The sequence below is a fragment of the Oreochromis aureus genome, linkage group 18 (assembly GCF_013358895.1).
Source record: "Oreochromis aureus strain Israel breed Guangdong linkage group 18, ZZ_aureus, whole genome shotgun sequence".
In the NCBI taxonomy this organism is placed as follows: domain Eukaryota; kingdom Metazoa; phylum Chordata; class Actinopteri; order Cichliformes; family Cichlidae; genus Oreochromis; species Oreochromis aureus.
Genome location: NC_052959.1, coordinates 16114173 through 16136288, shown reverse-complemented (window position 1 = coordinate 16136288; position 22116 = coordinate 16114173). Strand labels below are relative to the sequence as shown.

General features: G+C 41.1%; 2 protein-coding genes and 4 non-coding genes across 6 annotated transcripts; 1 reads left to right on the top strand and 5 right to left on the bottom strand.

The window, feature by feature from the left end:
• Positions 1-7119: 7119 nt before the first annotated feature.
• Positions 7120-10184, bottom strand: LOC116316975 (transmembrane protein 275). Its single transcript, XM_039602776.1, has 2 exons — positions 10049-10184; positions 7120-9284 (listed from the first exon to the last, which is right to left on the bottom strand). Exon 2 carries the CDS (start codon positions 9244-9246, stop codon positions 8626-8628), a length of 621 nt encoding a protein of 206 aa, XP_039458710.1. The 5' UTR covers positions 9247-9284; positions 10049-10184; the 3' UTR covers positions 7120-8625.
• A 1789-nt stretch (positions 10185-11973) lies between these two features.
• On the bottom strand, positions 11974-21527 carry kncn (kinocilin). Its single transcript, XM_039601726.1, has 5 exons — positions 21401-21527; positions 15289-15357; positions 15111-15182; positions 13511-13604; positions 11974-12294 (listed from the first exon to the last, which is right to left on the bottom strand). The coding sequence occupies exons 1-5, from the start codon at positions 21411-21413 to the stop codon at positions 12225-12227; spliced, it is 318 nt and encodes a 105-aa protein (XP_039457660.1). The 5' UTR covers positions 21414-21527; the 3' UTR covers positions 11974-12224.
• Positions 19239-19310, bottom strand: trnag-ucc. Its single transcript has one exon. It is a non-coding gene; the product is annotated as a tRNA-Gly (tRNA).
• Positions 19928-20001, bottom strand: trnai-aau. The gene has a single exon. It is a non-coding gene; the product is annotated as a tRNA-Ile (tRNA).
• trnaw-cca lies at positions 20458-20529 on the top strand. The gene has a single exon. It is a non-coding gene; the product is annotated as a tRNA-Trp (tRNA).
• On the bottom strand, positions 20809-20880 carry trnap-agg. The gene has a single exon. It is a non-coding gene; the product is annotated as a tRNA-Pro (tRNA).
• Positions 21528-22116: the final 589 nt, after the last annotated feature.

Sequence of the window (22116 nt, the reverse complement as noted above, 5' to 3'; positions counted from 1 at the left end):
CTTAATGGTGTGGCAGATATAAGGTTACTTTGTAGCCGTAGGTTGTTTCACTGAACAGTGCCCTGCATGTCCTGTTACTCCCCTTGTTTTACAAGAAAGCTTGCAGAGAGCACATATGTAATAGATTGTAGTGCACACAGATACACACCGCAAGCTGACTAATGAGTTACAGCTATGGGGGGAGGGGAGGTGGGGAGATTATGTTTTATTACACATGGAATCACTAGCTGTAATCCACTTTAACAGGGCTTTGTGTGCTGACATGCTTTCGATAGGCCACACAACTGAAAGACAGGAACTCCACTCAAAGTCATGCCTAAAATTAGCATTGTGTACTTGTTAAACTTTAGCCCATGCGTCAGTTATGACGACACAAAAATGACCGTGTGGATTTTGATGCTGAATCATCAACAGTGTAACTATGGGAATGATCAAACGAGAAGTAAAACAGTTTAATAGAAGCAGAAAAGCCTCTCTTTCTCCAACCACTTCCTCGCTGTCCTTTTAATCAGCCAGTGACTGATCTTACTGACCTATTTTACAATAATAATGATAAGGAATTGAGCTCCTAAAGTTGAAATCTTAGGTACATCTTAGACCTCTGCAGGGTTCTTATCTAAATCAGATGTTGGGATGTTATACAACTACCTAGCAGTGAGCTAAAAAGACACATTCTTTGGATTTATCCACTTGTATCACCTTATAAAATCATCCTGTTGTGTTTTATTTCATGACAGTAGCAATTTCATTTTTATCAGCAAATGCTGAATTATGCATGACACATAATGATCGCATCACATTGCTTGGCAACCACCTATCAATGAGGCAGCATGGCCTGCTTTGTGCACCTACAACACCTTATAACTCCTATAGTTTTAATTTCAGAGCAAAAACATCTCATTTATGTCAACAAAAAAAATTAATATACATTTCTATCAGCCGCTTAGTTACCATATGCGCCACATCTTTTCTCAACACTGTAGCAACTTTGCATGCACTACTCTTACTAATATATGAGTGTTTCAGAGTGTCAGGAGGGTTTTGCATAATTATGGGAAATATGTGATGAGATCAGCATAATCGCTGTCAACAGACTCATGTTTTAATAGTTTAAAAATACCTGTTTAAGCTATTTTCATTAAGTCCCTGGAGAAATGAACCAAGACTGTATAACTTCATAAATCTTTGGTTATGTAACTGGCTTTGAAAACAACTGTGATCTTGTGAAGCTGACATATGAATTCTGTTGAAGTAACTATGGTTGTCATTAGTTTCCCGTTCCCACATAAAGTCAATATTTATAGTCTGTTCGCAGTGTTATACCATCAGTATCAACCTCTTGGTAATCAGTTGTTTTGTCAACAGTCAATTCCAATAAAACAGAACAGCATTTACCAAAAATGTTTTTTGGAAGGACAGAGTGGTCGTGTGAGCAAAGGAAGCCGCTTAAATCATATTTACTTTTACAATCTTGCCAAGTAAAGAGGCCAAGTACCTGGTAAAAGGCTGTAATTAAATTAAATCTGAGAACACACTGATGCCTCAAATATTTGCTTTAAAGTGGTCGGCCACTGGCTGCTTGGTTGGAACAAGTAGATGCACAAACCCAAGTCTGGGATGTGAGGGTATCTCAACAAGATCTTGTGATGGATCCAGAGGAACAATCGAATGGAGGGAGGGCAGTGGGGACAATACCGAGGCTGTCCCCTGTAGGCCTCATACCACATAAAGATCTGATTATTCCCTCCTTTTGGCTGGCCTTGCAGAGTGGACAGACAGTGGACTCTGTATTTTTTTTTTCCTCTGTTGAGCAGTGTGGACTCTCCTCCAGCCAGTGCCCAGCAATTTAAGGGAAGCTGTTGTTTTGGAGAGCCACTGTGGGAAAGTCATTAAAGTGTAAAGCATCTCTCTTTTATTTCTTTCTAAAGGAGTCCTGGAAGAGGCTTCCACTAAGGCGGTGGATGGTAATGAGTGCTGACACAGATCGGCCACCCCCACAGTGCCGTGTGTGCCGATAGCCGCTGCCATGGCAAACGGATTCTCTGCGAGAAAAACCAGCCTGCCGGACGCTCACTGAGAATGGCTTCAACTCCTCCACAGGTGGCCAGTGTCTACATATACCAGCAAGCTACTAAATCAGGCCTTTTGTTCTTCCAGGAAAGTGCCTTTGACTCGCTGAGGTGGTGGTTGTTGGTCAGTGCTGTGCCATGTGCTCCAAAGATCAGCCTGTCAGTATTTATTTAAAGATGATCAAGAGAATATCTGATACCCAAAACATGACTCTAATTTAAACAAGGATGATCCCCCCAAATGTGTCCTCTCACTTATCATGTCATCATTATTTCATGCAATATATAATTAAGTGGCACAGCAGACATTGCACAGGTAATCAGAAAAATACCTCACATCCTTTCTCTGGTGAAATGACCCTCATTAACAAAGCATTACAAAGCCACAAAACAGACCTAACAGCATGCTGCAATCAATGTACAAGTAGCAATTTGCACTGACTCGAAGGCCAGAAGATTGCCTGTACTGCAGAAACCCATAAGAGCAGTTCCCTTTTATGCAACCTTAACTGCTGCGTATAAAACAATTAGATGTGGCAAACACAGAAAAAAGAAGCTGACATCAGTCTAATGTTGATTTCCGGAGTTTGACAGTGACCCTCAAATGTGGAGCACAGAAACCGGTCTGAAGCAGTCTGCTGGGGAGAGTGGTGTTTTTCATCGTCTGCATTTCTTTAAAAAAGAGGGGCCTCTGCTGGAAACAAGCGGTACCACATGTTGTTTACCAGCCATTTTTTTGCACCCCAGGACATCCCAATACAGTATTCACTTGGCCCATTCTGTTCTGTAACCAGAGCATGTTAGCTGTCTCATTAAACATAATCCTTAAACACAGACTGTATTCTCACGAGACACCGGGGGTGTAGTGCTCAAAGAACTCTAGAAAGCACATGAGTATCACCACAGTGTGCTATTTTGACTTGCATGACCCATGAGTTCAATATTTGCAGAGTAATCTGCCTTAAATATTAGTATACACACAGAGGCACACAGCACTGTTCTATTTTCAGTTTGTCTATTGATCTGCTTGGTTAAACAGTCGATCACATGCAAAAGGATAACATTCACAGAACAGGTCAAAGACCCACACCGGAGGTAAAGAGAAGCTGTCCACGCTGTGTGCATAGCAGCCAAGCATTACTGAAGCAAGTGAAAGCAGCATTGATTGGCTTTGTTAATGGCTGGATATAGGAGAGAGTGATTGATTTGACTGCTTCTGCGCTGATGCTTTTCACACGCGTTCTGCTCGTCACTAGAGTTGCTGTGCTTTGTTTTGTTCTTCTTCCCAGTACTGCGCTGTGCTCCTACTACTGTGTACGTTTCCTTTTTGCCAGGGCCCACGTAGATTTGTGAAAAGCCAGGTTACGTAACAGCCCCAGCCACTTGAATATGCTGCCATTTACTGGGGGGTGAATGGAGGAGTTAAGAACAGCAAGGGAGCCATTGTCAGGGTCATTGGTATGCAGAACACTGCGGCATTACTATTAGGACCCTCGTCAGTTTTGATGAAAATCTGTTGTATCTTTGCCCCCTGATCTGTGAGTCGCTTTCTTCTCCGCGTCGCCCTCGGACTATTCCCATTTAGAGGCCAACTGAACCAGCCAGGCAGTCACGAGGCCCGCCCATACAATGCACTTGGAGAACCAAAACAACCTTATCCTATCAGCACAGAGAATAAAGTCAACTTTGATATGTTTTCACGTTAAATCACATGTTGAAAGGTACTCAGTGCACAATCTTCAGTAAACACTTCACTTGCAAGGTTGCACAAGGGCTGTGGTATTTTCACAAGTGCAGCAAAGGACTAACTGAACCTTTGAAGTTGGCCACACAGCAGCAAAAGTCATCATTTTCTCCTGCATTAAACCTGATTGCTTTATATTCTGAAAGAGCAGTCTGTGATATCATTATTGACATGGAGAATAATAAGAATTCAACACCCATTTTCATCCTTATGAAAATAACCACCCTCCTGGTTCATTTTAGTCTAAACACAAGGATTCACCCAGCTCCTCCATCCTCCTTCTCCTCCCTCCCTGTCTGTCTTTTGGAAGCGGAGCGAACTGGGTTAGGGTTATATAACCGATGTCTGTTCTCATAGATCCTCAGCAGCTCGTCTTCCCCTAATCTTTTCAGCTTGATTACACCCTCCTTTCCCTCTCCTCTGCCGACTCATTCAACTGAGAGCCTTCCCGTGCACAAGCACATCCACGCGGGGGCACACGAGCACTGCATCAGGATCCGCCACGCTCCGGTTTGGAGCGGATGGGACGCTTGTGTTTTGCAGGTGTGAGCACGAGTGTGTGCAAAAGCTGTTTTGTCGTTGTGCCGCATCTTGTCATGATGAGGAAGAAGAGGAAGGCTTCGTCTGAGGTCAGCTGTGTATGCTCAGCAGTCCTGCCTCATCTTAGCATCACTAACAATCAATACTGGTCAGGTTGATGTTTGTGGGGAGAAACAGTTACAATCTTTTAACTGTGCACTCTTAATATCTAACATACCAACACACAGCGGTGCTGAAAGAAAGCAGCTGGCAGTGGACGTGTTCTCACAGTTTATCACAGTTGATGTAACGTGCAAACAAAGCAATGTTTCACAATGTGTCAACATTTACTACCACTTGTTTATCGCGTGCCTCTGCTTCTTTGAATGTTCTTTCACTTCAGCTTTCTGACAGACTTTAGACATACTGCTTTATTCTGATATAGCAAAAATCAGCAGTCACAAGGTACACATGCAGGATGAAAAAAAAAAGAAGAAAGAAATCCAGGTCACAGGCTGAGGCAGTGTGTCTGCTAAGGGCGTTTATCATTACCCCTAATCTGGTACGAAGCACTGATGCAAAATCTGTCCAAGAATTATATCTTGATTTCAGCAATAAGGAAGCCTTCTTTCTTGGACTGTGGAGCTGTAAAACCACTATCTGGCTGGTGAAAACCCCAAACGAAAGTGATCCGCTTTTTATAGCCTCCCCATATTACAGTGGACATTGACTATGTTGAGGAAATCACAGCTTTAATCACTATAAAAATGACTTTAAAAGCAGTCTATGTGGACACGGGTGAGTTCAAGGGTCAAAGGGCGATATCCATTTGTTTTTTTTCATGGCATGTAAGCTGAACTAGTGCAGTTAACATGACCGTCCTATTCCTGAACTTTGCCCCCACAGGCCATAAAAATGTGAATATTCCTACAAGGCAGAAGATGCTGGGAACATGTTTGACAGAGGCCCAAGGGAAATGTTTGGGACAACATAAACCTGGAGTGGTTTTCATGTTTTTCCAATATACCAACTGTTCTGCTGCAGGTTTAATCACAGAATCCCATTATACGCATTCGATGCATGACTGACACGGCGTCTTGGCCGACGTCCTCGTCTGGTTCATCCAGTAACTGTGACCAGCCTCAACCGACCATCTGCTGCTTTAAACTCTTTCCAGCACTTTACCTCACTGTCACTGTAAACGTATGTGTCAGTGCATCAGGCATCATTCGAAATGCATTTATTAGAAAACCAAAGTATAACAAGATTTTTATATTTTCACTATATACTAATGCCTCAAAATCCCTTTAGGGTTTCATTAGTGGTGCTGCCAACCCAAGACTCACTGTATCAGGAATTTAGCAGAGGTACTGAGTCGGTAGCTTGAGGAGGAATGAGGAATGAGGAAAACATTCTGGGTCCATTTTGTCATCTGTGAGCTTCCACGGAAAGTAGAGCACCCCAGATTTGTGCCTTGATCATCCTGTGTGTACAAAACAGCTTGATCACCCTCATGGGGGGGGTCAAAACGATGGTCTGCTACCCTGATTAGAGGTCATTATCAGCTGAGATTACCAAACACAGTTTCTTGTCACGTTTTCACACTCTTTCTAGGAATATGATGGAGACTGCAGACATTTGTGACAGCTTCCTCTACTGATCTTTGAATGCCAGTAATTTTTATGTGGATTCAAATTCACTTAAATATAACCCACTATAAGACTGGTTGTGTGATTTCCACAGGAGAGGCTTGTTATGAGCGACTGACATCTCTTGGTTTGTTGTAAAATGACAGCCACTTTTACATAACCTCACTGAAACGCATGCATGTGGCTCTAGCGACCTCCAGTGGTAGCAGCTTTGAGCTCATATGCAAACACTTAGCAGAAGAGCCAGATGGACCTCATATGGAGTTCTTCACTCAAGGCCATCTTGATGTAATGTGTTCGGGTAGATGCAACATTTCTGGTTCTTCACAGCAGATTTTCAGCCAGGCTGCCTGACTGAAACGCTCAGTTATTCAATCAATTAGTCAACTAACAGAATTTAACCACAAAAATGGTAAATAATGCAAAAGCTTGCAGATTTGAGCCCCTGTTCTTTATCAGTGTAATTTGGGTGTCTTCAGGCTTTGCACTACTGCTGGGAAAAATAAAACTTAAAAAACATAAACTTAAAAAACAATTGTTATAATTAGTATATTAACAGTAATGCAGGTCATTTTAGTGGAAGAAGACTGCACAAGAAATATAAACTTGAAATATTTTTTAGTATATGAACATGGGTGAATGACTGCATATGTCATTTTAGCTGGGGTCCTTAGGGACTATTAAAAGCGCTATATAAAAAGAGCCATTTACCATTTTTTTAACACCCCCCCACCCCCCTCCTTTTTTCCAGACTACCAGGACATCATTTTCACTTTATGTGTTCTTGTTTTCCTACAATCTTCTCTTTATGGGCTCCCTCTTGGGACAGGTAACAGGCGTCATGGCACAAGAATTGACTGTTATCTCATAAGCTCACTCACTTCCTTCTTGAAATTTTATTCTGTGATAAATCCCTAAAAAAAAAATTAATAATTATGTTCCATGATGACACTAAATGCAATGCAGCAATTACTCTGGTAGGCAATGTGCCACTCATGCAAAATCAGCAAGCTCATGTTTTACAGAAAGAGCCTTTTTATTTATGCCTTTTGAAGAAATCACATTGGGTTAGGTTCCTTTAAATTAGAGTCTTGACAAAAATATTCTATATCCTTTACATGTTTTTTTTTTTTTGTTTCACATTTTCTATAAGTGCTACACAATTTAAAACACACAGACAACATTAATCATTCACATCAGGGTGTTTGCATTACCGTAACCTATTTTCTGAACATGCAAAATTAAGCTTGACACTCTAATTTGGCATCAGAGGCGAACTCTAAAGGAAAAACAACTGGCCTTTTTTTTTAAAAAAAATGTCAAACAGTGTCTGTTGTCTGTATGTATGCAACTGCTACCTCATACAGACTTCTGAGAACATCCTGCATGCATTTATAACACAAAAAAACACAAAATCACTGAGTCTTTCTTAACAATGCTGAATAGAAATCTGGAGCCAAACAAAGGCTTTCTGCAGAAAACTGCTGTTGTGCACTTTTTTTATAGCCCTCATTAGTTTGATCCTGATATCTCAGTCTAAGGCAACTTTTCCTTTCAAAGGAAATCAGGGGTTGAACGTCTTCTAGGCAGATTTAAACTGACTCGAAGCCATCACAGTGACGGGGAACAGATGCATTTTATATAATTGGAATATCTAAACTTCTTGGCTTTCCAGTGCTGTCAATGTTAGGTCCATAGGAGGAAAACATCTCCTGTGAAATTCCTTTGTTCACATTTAGAAAAGATGCTCTTATAGCACTCTAAAAAAGTAATGAAATGCACACTGAGTAAGAGGAGAAAGAAATCCTTGCTCCGATTGGATCATGCATTAGGAACTAGTGTGAGTAAAGCTCTGATCAACATGACCTTAAACTGATGGGGTCGCCTTCGATTAAAAGTTTAACATGTCATAAACCGCCAGATGAAAAGAGAGAAACATAATATTCACAGCATTGATGATGGTATTCGTTACATCAAACTACAGAAATAATGACTTCAAACAACACTGTATATAGTTACACGTGTATACATTGCAATTGGCTATTGTGTGGTGCAATCCCTTTGAATTTCAAGGGAATATTGCTTTGGCACATGTATGACCTATAATAGCTTACGCCCCCAAAACAAGCTGAGCACTGAGCATGGCACACAAAATGCCAAATGTCATTAAATGCGTTTCCGTCCAGTTTAGCTACTGACCTTTCACGTGTAAAGTTTTCAGAAGAAATAAATAATCATTTGTTTAGTCTTTTGTTAGTTAGCCCTCTAAAGTCACTGCTGAGAGTTGAGGTTTCCATTAATCAGAGCAAGAGTGAAAAAGAGTGTTTAAGGTTTCAGACTCTTTGACTTCTTCATGAAATCAGTTCATAATGCCCCACGTTAAAAACAAAGACCTGTAAGAAAACGGCACGAGAGAGGTAGGAATTTGAATTCCAAAACCTTTGATCCACAAATACTTGCATGCTATTTAGCAGTTGGCACAGCAAGAAAGTAAAAAAATGACTAAATAAAAGCATAACTTTTGACACCTTTTCACAACCAGAAATATGGCAGTACGTAAACTAGAGAATACAATCACACCCAGCAGCCCCTCTGCCCAGAAGGATATTTACACTGCTAGCATAGACTAAGAGTTTCTGCCCTGCTAGGTGACCACTTCTTCACGTGGCAGGTTGAGCTTCACCTCCCCTCCTGCTGCTGCGGAGGCTGAGTAGACTGCGGTGGCAGAAACACAAGACGGGCCGTTTGTCTCCATGGTGAAGAGCTTGCAAGGTCCCGGCAGGGCTGCATCAGCATCAGGAGCCTCCTTTTCTGAGCTGGATGCCTGGGATGATGCAGGGGAGGATGTGGGGCTCAGCTGCACAGCTGTAGTGTCCTGCAGCGTGTGCTCGCTGGTCTCTATTTCAAATGCTGCCCCGCCAGCCAGCCCGCCGTGTCCCATCAAACCAGCCCCTCTGCCCCCAGCCTTGGACCTCCGTGAGCTGTGTGGAGGCGGGAGTCGACTGCACACACAACACGCTCCGAAAAAGGAAAAGGCCACCAGCAGCAGGATAGGTCCGATGATGATTGGGGGGTTGGCAGAAGGCATCAGTGTGCTGAAGGCAAATGCTCCCACCAGGGTGATGTTGAGTCCAGCCAGCATGATGCATAGGCCACAAGCACAGCAGAGTGCCGGAGAGGGCAGGCCATGAGGGCGAGACTTCCTTTTCTTCTGGGGCTCCTTTTTAGGCACAGGGGTGCCGGTGTTTCTATCAGCGATGACCATGGTTTCCCCTCCAGGCTCTCTGGCTTTCTATCTTCTATCTTTTTGTAGATACACAAAATAAAGGAAAATAAGCTTTTTGAATTCATTACAATGGCACTGGTGTGCACATGTAGAACAGCTCTGTCAATCAGTGAGTTTTGATCTGTCACCTCATTGTGCTGCTACACCTACAGAATGCAGATATGAGAACAGATTGTAAAAAGTCGAGTGAGCAGCACTCAGGTAGTGGTCATCTATTGGTGACACCTGCATAACATGTGAAGGCAGCTGGTCACTGAAATCTTCCTAAATCAACTACACTTCTGTTTAAAATAATGGATCTAAACAGCATCTGTACAACAGCTGCATGGACAGGAAATTCACTCTAGATGGCCTAAAATAAGCTTCGTTAACAAAAAAGGGAAGCATGAGCCCATTAAGAAAAATCCTCAGTGGTACTTAATAACATGTCTTTAAGATGGCATCCCTATTTATTTTCTCTTAAACTGTGTACAGTCACCGTGCAGCTGCTTCATTCATGGCAGCCAAGCCACTAGAGGAAAGGCTGTGAGTGTTTAGTTGCAATCAAATGAGCCCTTTCATTCTGGCATGCGCCCATTCAAGAGCAGACAGGAGACCTAAGCAGAGGGGATGTGTGAAAAAGATATTTTTGTAAATATGTGTCTGTAAATGTGTGATATATCGCAGTTGGCACGTTTATAAAACGGGTTTTGCTTGAGAGGCGTTTAAATGCGCCTTTACTTCCACTGATGTTGCATTTCTGCAAAAATTAAACCATGAAAGAAGGGGGGGGGACACTCACCCTTTATGTTGATGCACTGAAGGTCTTTCCATTGTTTGATCAGCAGATTTTCACCGCGGTTACCGGTCTTCTAATTGAGGGGTGAAATTACTGAGACGCTGAAAGGGCGAATCAGCACCAAACGAACGATTTTCAACCTGTTCTCGTGGCTTCACAGTCCTGAGGGCACAAGTCATGAAAGCCCTTCAATCACTGGCTCAAGCAAACACACACACACGCACCGACACATATACACGCACACACACGATTCAAGGCGACCCACAAGATAAAATCCGAGAGTTGAAAAAAAGAAGAAGAAAAAAACAGGCAGAAGATCACTTAGGTGAAATGGCATTTCTTGGGAGCAGACACGCAGACACACCGCGCGCTGCTGCTCCAGATGTGGACCGAGCAGCACGTAACACCTGACAGGTCAGCCCGAACCGGAAATGGTGTTCCAGACATCTCCCCGGCTGTCTGTGTGAAGCTGTCATATTTTCATTCATTCATATCTGAACTGATCATATTCCCTCCGTCGCCGGACCGCTGGATGCGAAGCTCGTTCCCGAGCCACCCCTGTGTGCGCGAGCGTGTGTGCAAGAGGAGGAGGGGGTGATGAAGGTGAAAGCTGTTGCTCTCTGCCTTCAGCCCACACCGCAATGTTGCTGATTCTTGAAAAAGGAAAAGGAGGATTTTAATTTATTCCACAGCTCTCTGTAATACAATTTTTTATAATCTAAAATTGTTATTTATTTATGCTGTGTATTATTTTATATTATAATTCAATATAAATATTTTTTGTTAAAATATTTATTTATTTAATATTATAATTTCATAGAAAATAGAAAAAATATTATATTTATTCATTTTGTATTGTTTTATGTAGCTATTTAGTATTTTGTTATAATTCAATATGAATATTTTTCTAATAAAATATTTATTTCTTTATGTGTTTATCTATTATTTTATATTATAATTTAATAGGCAAAAATATTATATTTCTTTATGTGAATATTTGTTATTGTATTATTATTTATATGAATATTTTCTGTTAAAATATTTTTTATTTATTCATTTTGATCTTTTTCTGATCATGTAGCTCATAATGATGATAATGATCCAGTGTCTACATTGTTGGCTATCAGCTTAATTAACTGGTAATAAACCGAGAATAACCATTATCAGACCAACTTTTGGCTTGCTGTGTTAAAAGATGAGTCATCAGAACTCAAAGGGGTCACAATCTTTGCAGTAAGTCAGCTAGTTTGCAGCTACTGAATCTATACAGGACAACAAAAGTGTGTTAGTAACAGAACAGTCCTTTAAATGTTGTAAAATGGTTTAAACCTTCTCGTTTCCACCCAGGTTATTTACTTATCTTGTAAAATATGGACTATATTTGTGTATGCAGTTCATTACGTGCTCCTCCACTGTCTAACTCCCAGACACAGAGGGATTGTGGTGTTGTGATTTGAGGCTTGACAATCAAGCTGCACCGCAGACTCCTCGGGCCTCCTGTTGTGCACAGCTCATGAACACAGCTCGGCATTATTCAGCCTCACAGCACGTTACACTTTTTTTGTTGCGCTTTCTGCCGGTGCTGTCCTGAATATCAATGTATTATGTTCCACTGCGGGGTGGGGGTGGGGGGTCGCAGGTCACTGTGTGCACGCCATGGATGTTGCCACGTGTGTGTATGTGCATTCGTGTATGTGTGTGTGTGCTACTCGTGGAAATCACAGGCAGGGGAATTGAATAATATCCAAATCCCATCATCGCTTAATGACTGTCATAACTTTATAATTGGTGGCATAGAGCATTGTACCATGATTAGAGGAGCTGCACAGGAGTTGGACTATTGGGCCTAATTTGCTTCACTCAGTGTCAGGATGTAAAATAGAAAAAAAAACTCCACTAATGATCACAATGTCTGGATGTTTATTAGAAGACATGCTGTTTTTTTATATATATATATAATGAGGTGATCTCAGCTAACATGATGAGCTGATATCACAAATGAACAGGAAAACGAGATTTATAAAGATCTACACAGCAGAGAGATTTACACAGCAGTACTTTTTTGTACTAAGTGTGAAGGAAGATCAATGCAGAAAAATTAAACTTCTTCTGCAGAAGTTGCAACCTTCTGCATCCAGCTTCCTTCACATGGAGCGGTCAGTCTTGCTACGTGATGACCTCATGGCAGATCTTGATCTGAAGGCTTTAGTTTCCGTCTCGATAAGACATCAGGCATATCCGCAGAAGTCCTGCAAAAGACAGACGGATCAGTCATGAGGGAGGCTTGCGTTGTGTTCGCTGAACTAAAACCTTTTCTTTGAGATAACTGAGATTTTAGATGATCTGCACTACTTAATTCCTCATTTGTAAAATGACCGAGCCAAACAGTGCATCAGTGTGTTATCTGGTTTGTTTTTCTTGTTTAAATGAGACCTTAGTGCTGAAGTGTGACTTCAGTTGTCTGCCTTTCAAGATGCTACACATTGAAAAGTACTCTCTTTCACAAATGTAAGTAAAGACCTGAAAAACTGCTTCGTTTTGAAGGTCAGTGCAGACTCTGCTGTCTGTTTGTTGTCACACAGGACAGCGCATGAAATGCATGATGACATGATTGAAATATATGTGGTAGCGCCATTGCCATAGTAACAAAATTAAAAGTGAGTGACTTTGAAAAGGAGGTGATACTTGGTAATGTTCACTTTCAAAAGCTCCCTATTCTCCTCTAAATTGCTTGTAGTCAGCCAACAAAAAACCCCACGTCATTATGTAAGGCGTTTTGTTGATTCTTTTCTTGACAGTTTGGCTATGATTAAAAAAAAAATATGTCTTTAACTCTCAGAAATAATAAAGGTAACCCTTACCTGTCTGGATAAACCTAGTTATAAAGTCATTTAAATGGAAAAGAGACTGAAGTGTTGAAAGGAAGTCAGCATCCTCTAAGTAGTGCATGTCATCAGAGTGAGACGCGAACTGTCACATAGTAACGTTTCAGTGTTTTTTCTCGATGTTACTTTAACACCTTAGTGTTTATATTATAAGGTTAAAAAATAGCAAACAGTTAATTAATATAAGGCATAAAGAGCAACAAGAACTACCAATCAGACGACACAGCAGATCTGTACATATCAAGATTCTGAGTCAAGCCCACGATAGTACTGCATGTGAGATATACTGCACTACTATTGAGTTGCTGGCTTGTGTATTATCACAGCTCTCAAAGGTTTTTGTAGTTTTTCCAAGATCCATTCTTGCCCAGATTAGATTTTTATAAGTCTATCATGCCTACTAAATGTGATTTATACTGCAAAGCTTAGGAAATTAAAAGTACTCTTATATCCAGGAAATACAGCATTACAGTCACAGGAACTATATTACAGATAAGGCATATTGAAATGCCTTTCTGCTGTACTGTGGTACCATTCACATCCCTATTTTGATCATGTATAATTATCAAAGGAGACACACCCCTCATCCGGGTTGGCTTCAGCTATTGTTCCAGCCTCCACAAAGGTTCCCATACGACTCTTAGACCGTTCCAGATTAATCTGACTGTGAGTCCCTGGCAAGACAACAAGAGAGCATGGAAGCATTCAGTGTAACAGTACATGTTTCACTATCACGTGAAAATATGAGAGCTAGATCATACTGAGAAGGGTTATACTGGGGGAAAAGCACTTATTTGGATTGTATAGTCACATATTGTATATGTATATAACATGGGCCTTGACGATTAAGGCAGATAGTTTTAAATTAACTTTTAACTTAAACTAAAAAGACCATAACAGATACAGGTGTGGTTAGAAGTTTACATTCATTCATCATGGGCATGAATATCGTGGTAGTTTGGGCTTTTAATGATTTCTTTGAATTCTTCTTTTTCCAGATTGGAATGATTGTACAGTATACATGTTTAAGACCTTTGCTTCTTGTCACTGTGAGAAAATAGCTCAATCTTTGTCTCATCTGACCATAAAAGCTTTCTCTTTAAGGTCTTTGGTTTGTCCATGTGGGCAGCTGCACTTTTCAGTCGAGCTTGAAGTTGATGATTTTGGACCCGGGGCTTCTTTCTTGGTCACCACTCTCTCAGTCCATGCTCTCGTAAAACTCACTTCACTGAACAGTAACGCTGGTGTTCCAGCAGTTTCCAGTTCCAATGTTGACACCTCCAAATAACTTGCATTTATGAAAATTGCTTGAACTGAATATGTTGGAATCTGTGGTTGTCTAGAAATCGCTCCAAGAGACCTTTTCAGCTTGTGTAAATCTACAATTCTCCTTCTTAGATCTTCACTGAGTCCGTTGGACTGTGAGTGAGTGCTGTCAAACAAATACATTTTAAGCTGGCAAAGATGATCATGATCGTGATCACTACTGAGAAGTTAACAGGCCTTGGCCTTGTCAAGTTAAAAGACAGTGTGCATGTAAACCTCTGATCATAAGTGTAGGTATAAGCAGCTCATCTAAGTGCAAGAATATAGCTTCAGAGAGGGAATTTTAGGACGGGAATGCAGGCATTCCTGAATTTTCCTGTGATTTTGACCTTCACATATGATTTCAATAAGTTTTAATATGTAGATTTGACTAAAACTGATAAAGGGAAACCAAAATATATAGTTTGCAAATGTTTCACTTAGTCTGGTAATAGTTTCCATGTATGAAGTCAGCATGTGAAAAACATGAACCTACTTTCACTGGAGCACAAACATGCACAGATGCACGGTTGGCTGCACAGCGCTAAAACTGTATGCAGACAAATGTTTCCCCTGCTTTTATATTTGTTTCCAATTAAGTGAGAAAAAAAAAGCGGTTATGAAAGAAGAAAATTATATTATTTTTTTAAGCGCACCCAGTGAGACATTAGACAGATGGCTGAAGCGCTCTCTCTGATAACAGCCTGAGCACAACATCTGCCTTGCTGCTGTCGACTCTGCAGTGTTTCTACAGGTGTCTGAGATTTTATCAAACAAATAAGGCGCATAGACTCGATGCAGATCAGTATCAAGTGCCTTTGAGTGTTATACGATAGCGTTATTAACTCACTGGCTCGCTCCTTCATTTCACCCACCTTCTCGTCTCAGTGTCTCAACTGGCTGATCGGGAGCAGGATTGGCAGGCGCGGGGTGCACTCTGAAGTTCGCTGAGGATTTTCCAGAGTTTTTAGCCAAAATGTCTTTTATTGTTATCGTGAACACACTTACAAATAATAGCATTATACATATACAGGTATATATCAAACTGCTTACCAAAGGATGGAAGGATGTGGTTGATGTTCAGCCAAGCTTTTATGAAGGGGTAGATTGCTATTAGCAGGCCTGGAAAGCATAACAGTCCAATAAATTGATTAGTTAAGGCCTGGCTTTACTCTAGTTCCCTTATGGTTGAAAAGCAGCAGATTTACTGCAGTGTTAGTGCAGATAACTGTCACCAAGAGAGAGGAAAGCATTTGGTGCTGCAGATGCAATGAGAAGCCTCATTATAAATGGGCATAAATTGTAATAGTGATATTAAAAAATACAAATTCAATCACCTGCATGTACTAATTCACGCCAATCAGCGTAATTTATTTTGTTCAGTTGTTTGAAATGCAATCTCACTGCCTCCGGCTCCCGTGAGCCTTAACGGCACATAAAAATAACAGTTTTTAATAGAAGTTTCCATACTTGGAGACTTTGCGGAGAAACAATAAGGCTGTTTGATGAAATATCTATTCCCAAACTGAAATCCTCTCGACAAAGCCTTCAGATTATTCTCAGCACAGCAGATACAGTGTGCGATGTTTCTTTCAGTTCGACTCAAAGTACAAAGTAATATCTGAACCGCTGGGCTCGTGTGCCTCTCTGTGGCACTGCGCTCCAATTCAAACGTTATTGATTTCCCTCTATAAGCCAGAAGATCTGGCATTACACCCCCGGCAAGTCCTGAGGGTGGCTGTGATGCATGTCTGTGCTTAAAATGTCATGAAACTGCGGAAGGAGTGAAAACAATCTGCTGAGAACACTCTGTTCATACTCATTAGTCAGCCTATGTGTTGGAGGCAGCATCGCGGCACACAAGCCCCAAAACACATAATTAGATGCTACTCAGCAGCACAAATGCTGCCAAAGCGAATGTTTCTGTCAAGTGGCTGTGCGCAGTGTTGATTTGTCAGATTCTTAGCGCACATTACAAAGTCAAATTAGTTACTGAAAGATGATCAACTCATCAGAGAGGATGTTTTTTGCATTAACTATGCATGCACGCTGATGCCGTCGTCCTGTGATCGCAAACCCTGCCCTTTTGCTCCTTCTCTCCAGGAAACCGGTAAAGACACTCCTTTATCTTGGCAGCCCAGTTCCTCTGGCTATCAGCTGGCTCCAGTTACAGTGCTGTATCAGATGAACGAGGGATGGAAAACTGGCACTGACCGCTGATCTTTCACCTGAGTTTTGACATTTCTTTTAAAATGGATATTCAACACTTTTGCCAGCGAGATATGAATGTGCGCTCCCTCACTTTTTTGGCCCTCTTGGATTGGATTTTTAGTGAATTAACAAATTAACTCATTCACAAAGAAATGCACTGTGTAACAATCTCTCTGGTGACACACCTTAATGTTTGGATACAACTATTCCCTAAAATCTTCTGTTTAACCTCTTAATACCAATGTGTCACTGGTAAACCCTCCCGGACCAGGGTTGGGTTTTATTTTAGCTACATGCTACATGTTAACTCAGAAAACTGTCTGAAATGTTGCATTTTAAATTTTGGCACTACAGTTTTTCTTTTAACGGCTTTTCCCAGCTGAGCCTCATACACAAACAAAAACAACAAATCCATATATTAGCAAATAGCTAATCTTGGAAAAATATATCGATCGGACTCTTCCCCTAACACCACATGGGTCACCAGACGACCAGGTGGCTGTTAAAAGGTTTAAAAAAATGTGAAAGCCACAGAAATAGAGCATAATAAAATACGCTGTATGGTAATAGCAGAAGTTTTAGCATTAAAAAATGCTTAAAGTACCTGAAGTAAAACTACTAATTTTGCAAAAACTTAGCCAATATTATTGTATTAAATGTAAATGTATAATACGTTATTTTGGGGGGCACAGAGAAGGCCAAACATATCATATGTGCTCTCTCAAAAGTGTGCAGTTGGACATCACACAGAGTTTGTACTCAGTTATAAATTTCTTGCATAAACCTCTATTGTATAAAGGTTCAGGGCTACAGTGCATGAGACAACAGAACTGTCATGACCTCCTGAAAAATATCATAAGTTAAAAGTTATATTTATATAACCCATATTACACACGGCAATAGCAAAAACCAGGTTTAATAAACAAATGTAATGCAAATATGCAGTATCAGCTTATTACCCTCCCGATAACTGCATCACCTAAAAAAATCTTAAGACACACTCACCGAGGCCCCCCGCTCCCAAGAAGATACCTCCGACTGCATCAGCATCGCATTCCCTGGATACCCCAATGATGATGCAGCCCGCCACAATACTGAGCAGGGCTGAGCCTACCCGTAGCCCGTGGTACTCTCCGGTGCTGACAGAGTTCATTCAGCACGTGGACGCTCCCCACCTGCACCCCCCACCACATGCACTGAGGAGCCCCGACACTGTGCTCTGCTTTAACTTGGGCCCTCAACTTTACTGTCATGTCCCCGAGCCTCACCCCGCTTCGTCTTTCACTCTCAGTGATGCAGAAACACTTTCTCTGGTTGAGCTCAGTCACTCTATTCTGTTTCTTAAGATATCTCATGCATCTTTAAAGATAGAGCTCTGGTTTCCATTGACTTTGAAAATTAGAAAACTAGTAGCTCTGACTCTTATGACAGTGAAACCCATGCTACAAATCTGATCATAGTCCTCCGGCATCAAGTATCAGGGCTGCAGAAAATACCCTAATTGCAATTCTCAAACTGTTAACAAGTCTTGTAGAGTTGCAATGTGCTGAAACTTAAAGGCGAGGTATGGCTGCATGACTACAAAGGCAGCACAGAGGAAACTGTGACAGAGAGACAGTTAGATTACGCTACTTGTCTGATTTGCCTGTGAGCTTGAAGGGAATGTGTAATGAAAGGTTCAGAGAGTTCTCCATGTGGTGGGGGCCCGAGGCCATCCACAAAGGCATGCAGTTGCCATAGGAATAGCATATCCATGGCAACGGGGGAGGAAGGGTGGGTGGGGGGTTAGAAGGATTAACACCGGTGAGTAGTAACAAATGAACTTACTGGTTGGAAGAGAAACTGTGACACATTTACTGTTAAGAAAGTAAACTCCATCTTTTCTGGATGATTACATGTATTTTTAATCAATGCTGGTAATGCAGTTCCTATGTGTGTGTGTGTGTGTGTGTTAGTGACACAGCAAATAATGACTGACAATAATGACTCTTGACAGCCTTTGTGGCATGTCAACCTTTAAAATCAAGCTAACCCGCAAGGGGCTGCAAATCCCCAGGAGTTAACCAGCATTCCGAAGAGATTTATCATGTCCTTTGGGGTCATCCGCCCCCCAGCAGACCAGAACATAAAAATGCCACATTACACCAGAGACTCATGAAACATCCCCATCATGGTGTCGCAGAAACTGAAGGAGCACTTCTGCAGGACAGAGCTGTAGTTTCTGCTCAAGGTATTCGTTTTTTCTTGCTGTCCCCCAGCAGAAAGAGAAGCACTAGAAGTCCTGAATCTTCTGATGTTTACAGATTCTGATGGGCTAACAAACTGAATAATGATACTGAGTCCTGTATACATCTGATCATTCATTATGGAAAATAACCACAACTGTCCATGTATCTCTTTTTCGTTTATATAATACACAGAGAGGTTGGAGCCTAATTGAGCTCTCAGAGGGTGATAGCCCGGGATACACCATGGACACGTTGCCATTTTATCTATCACAGCGCTAACACAGAGAGACAGATAAACCATTCATGGTCACATTCACACGTCAGCTAACCTAACCCATGCACTGTGCGAGGAAACCGGAGTGAATCCACACAAGCGCGGGGGAGAGCATGCAAACTCCACACAGAAAGGAACAGCTGGCTGAGTCACACACAGAAATGTCATATGTGTTATATGAATGTTATCTTATGACACATGCCGCAACAACCTTACGATAACATTCTGAGCTACTGTATTTTTATGTATTTGGAAGAAATTAATTTAAAAAAAGAAAAAATGAAAAGGGATGCGTTGGCCGGGAATCGAACCCGGGTCAACTGCTTGGAAGGCAGCTATGCTAACCACTATACCACCAACGCCTCGACAGGACCGAAAGGGAAAAAACAATCAATTCCACTTCTCTTTCCACGGGTTCATATTCAGGTATATGTATGTTTGTACTTTATATATACTACATATTATGGCTTTCGCAGTGTAGAATAATCCTTTAATTGTCCCACAAGGGGAAATTTGGTTGTAACAGCAGCCAAAAAGACACATATACAAACAAACAGTACACAGGACACAGAACAGAAACATACACAATTTTTCTAAAATATTTACATTAAGGACAATGGTTACTATATACAGAGTACTGTACAGTTATTAAATAAAATAAAAATAACTACAAGTAAGAGGCAAACCAGGTTGTAGTGCGAATCGATTGATTAACTTATTGCAGTTACAGTGCTGATTTAAACATCCATGATTGTTGGGAGCAGTTCTGATTGTACAGTCTCACAGCTGCAGACTGTACATAGTCGATATTTGGCGTTCTAGAAGTGTCTATATTTGTCCATAACATGGCGCTATTTTATTCTATTTTTTCGCCGAACCAAATACATCTATACATGGCTTGTTTTCACGGTGTGAATGTCAGCTCGTTATTTTCAAGCAGCAAAACAATGTTCCGAAAAGAAAGAAAAAACTTCTGGTGTGGCCCGTACGGGGATCGAACCCGCGACCTTGGCGTTATTAGCACCACGCTCTAACCAACTGAGCTAACCGGCCACTTGCGACACCGACGGCAGTACGAGTTACTAAATACATATGACTAATGGCTGGCCCAGCCCCAAGGTTTTTACTGTCTTATTGAAAAACTGACCTAATTAGGACGTATTACGGAAAAGGATTAGGGCCACTGGAAAAGAAAGTAGGCACTCTTTTTCAGAAATCTGAGTTTTTTCCTCAGAATTCTCAGAATTATGACTTCTTTATCAGAATTCCGAGATTAAAGTCAGAATTCTGACTGACTTTTTTCTCAGAATTCTGACTTTAATCTCGGAATCCAGAATTCTGGCCTTTTCCCTCAGAATTCTGACTTTTTTCTCAGAATTCCGAGATTAAAGTCAGAATTCTGAGAAAAAAGTCAGAATTCTGACTTTTTCCTCACCAACTGAAGACCATATGTAGACACAGCACGGCATGCCCACCTTTATCATAGGCATATACGAGAGGTGAGCTTCAGACCTCGTGGCGCAACGGTAGCGCGTCTGACTCCAGATCAGAAGGTTGCGTGTTCAAATCACGTCGGGGTCATTCCTTTTTTTTTGTTCCACGCTTAAATTGTCATCTTCATACTTACAAGTTGCTACTTACTGCGTTCGCACGCATGTTAATTAAGAATACAGTTTTTTCTTAACAGATTGACATTTGATTGAGTGCTGCAGCAGTGAAGATTCTCACTCTGAAGAACCTTTGTCTTATAATCCTAAAAATCATCGCAACTGCATTTAATTACGTATCTGCGGAAGAGATAGCGGCAACGTTAACAACGAGAATTTTTAATAGTAATTCAAAACAAGAAATGAAAACAATGGGCTCGTCCGGGATTTGAACCCGGGACCTCTCGCACCCTAAGCGAGAATCATACCCCTAGACCAACGAGCCAGCTCGCAATACGGCATTGTCGTAATCCCACAAAACCAACAAAAGGTCCTGAGCTCACAATTAGCAGTAGTGTAATAATCGTATCTTTATTTTACGTGTAACTGCAGTTGTTTTACTCCGTAACTTCCTTAACTGTCTATCTGTACAACTGGTGAGATTATAAAAATTGTTACCTATAGGTCCCTGCATGAGTTGGTAAAAACAAAACAAACAAATAACAAACTGTTGTTATTGTTCGGCCGACTAGCTAGTAAAAAATGGATACAGAAAGTGTAATGCTAGGGCCACGGGAGGAATCATTTCAATACAGATAAATAAGGCTCATTAAAAGTGTTTACTAGTCCGACTAACTTTACCTGATTTCTTTTACCTCGAAGTTTGCCCGGGGCCTTGGCTTTAGCAAGCAGCTGGCTCATACTCTTACATAAACTTTATAATTACTCAACACATCATCTATTTGGGGTCTTGGGGTAGATAATTGGAAATCCGTGCTTTGAATGCTAAAAGGAAAATCACATACCTAAATCCACCATGCTATTTTGCACTGCAGGGTCGACTTACAAACAGATATGGCCAATGGCTATTGCTACAGCGCCGATATAAGGACTCACTGGTCTCACCTGGCTAAGCACTAGCCTGCGTTAACCAGTGACCAGGCCTACTGGTATAACCTGTAAGTTAAGCATTATGTAAGAGTGCCACATCAATGCTGAACTGAATGTAACTGAACTGAATGTTTTATTGTCTAAGGAGTCTGGGATACCATATTCAGCCTTGCACTGTAAAATGTGGTAGTTCTCAAAGCTGACCAAAAAAAAAAAAAGGAACCTTGTCTGGCTGTGCCACCTTTGTCATAACTGTGTTACAACTCTGAGTTAGAGGACACAAAGCAAATTTGGCCTTTACTGAACCCCCTCATTTCACTCTCTCTATCTCTCTGTTTAGAGTGTCAACTCCAAATTTTTGGGAAATACCTTTTTATACATGGGGATACAAGTAAAAACAAGTTACCAACTCCAGCAGCCAACAATAATAACACATTTAACACAGCTATGTATAGCAAGATGTGCCTTCTCTCTTATTGTGCTTTAGTGGTGCCTTTCCAAAAGCCCCCTCACCCCCCCACCTGAAAGTCACACAATCAGGTATTTAATGGTCATTTAAATGTGTGTTTATATTCAGTGCTGCCATCTTCGATTGCTAAATTGGTTTATGTGCTTCTCTGACTTTCGAAAT

Bases quoted from the DNA above. Each gene is read 5' to 3' on its own strand.
- kncn (XM_039601726.1), bottom strand. The intron at 13,605-15,110 runs GTGGGTGAAATG...TTGTCTTGCCAG, and splicing joins TGAGACACTGAGACGAGAAG to GGACTCACAGTCAGATTAAT. The intron at 12,295-13,510 runs GTGTGTCTCCTT...TGTCTTTTGCAG, and splicing joins GAAGCCAACCCGGATGAGGG to GACTTCTGCGGATATGCCTG.
- LOC116316975 (XM_039602776.1), bottom strand. From the start codon at position 9,246: ATGGTCATCGCTGATAGAAACACCGGCACCCCTGTGCCTAAAAAGGAG.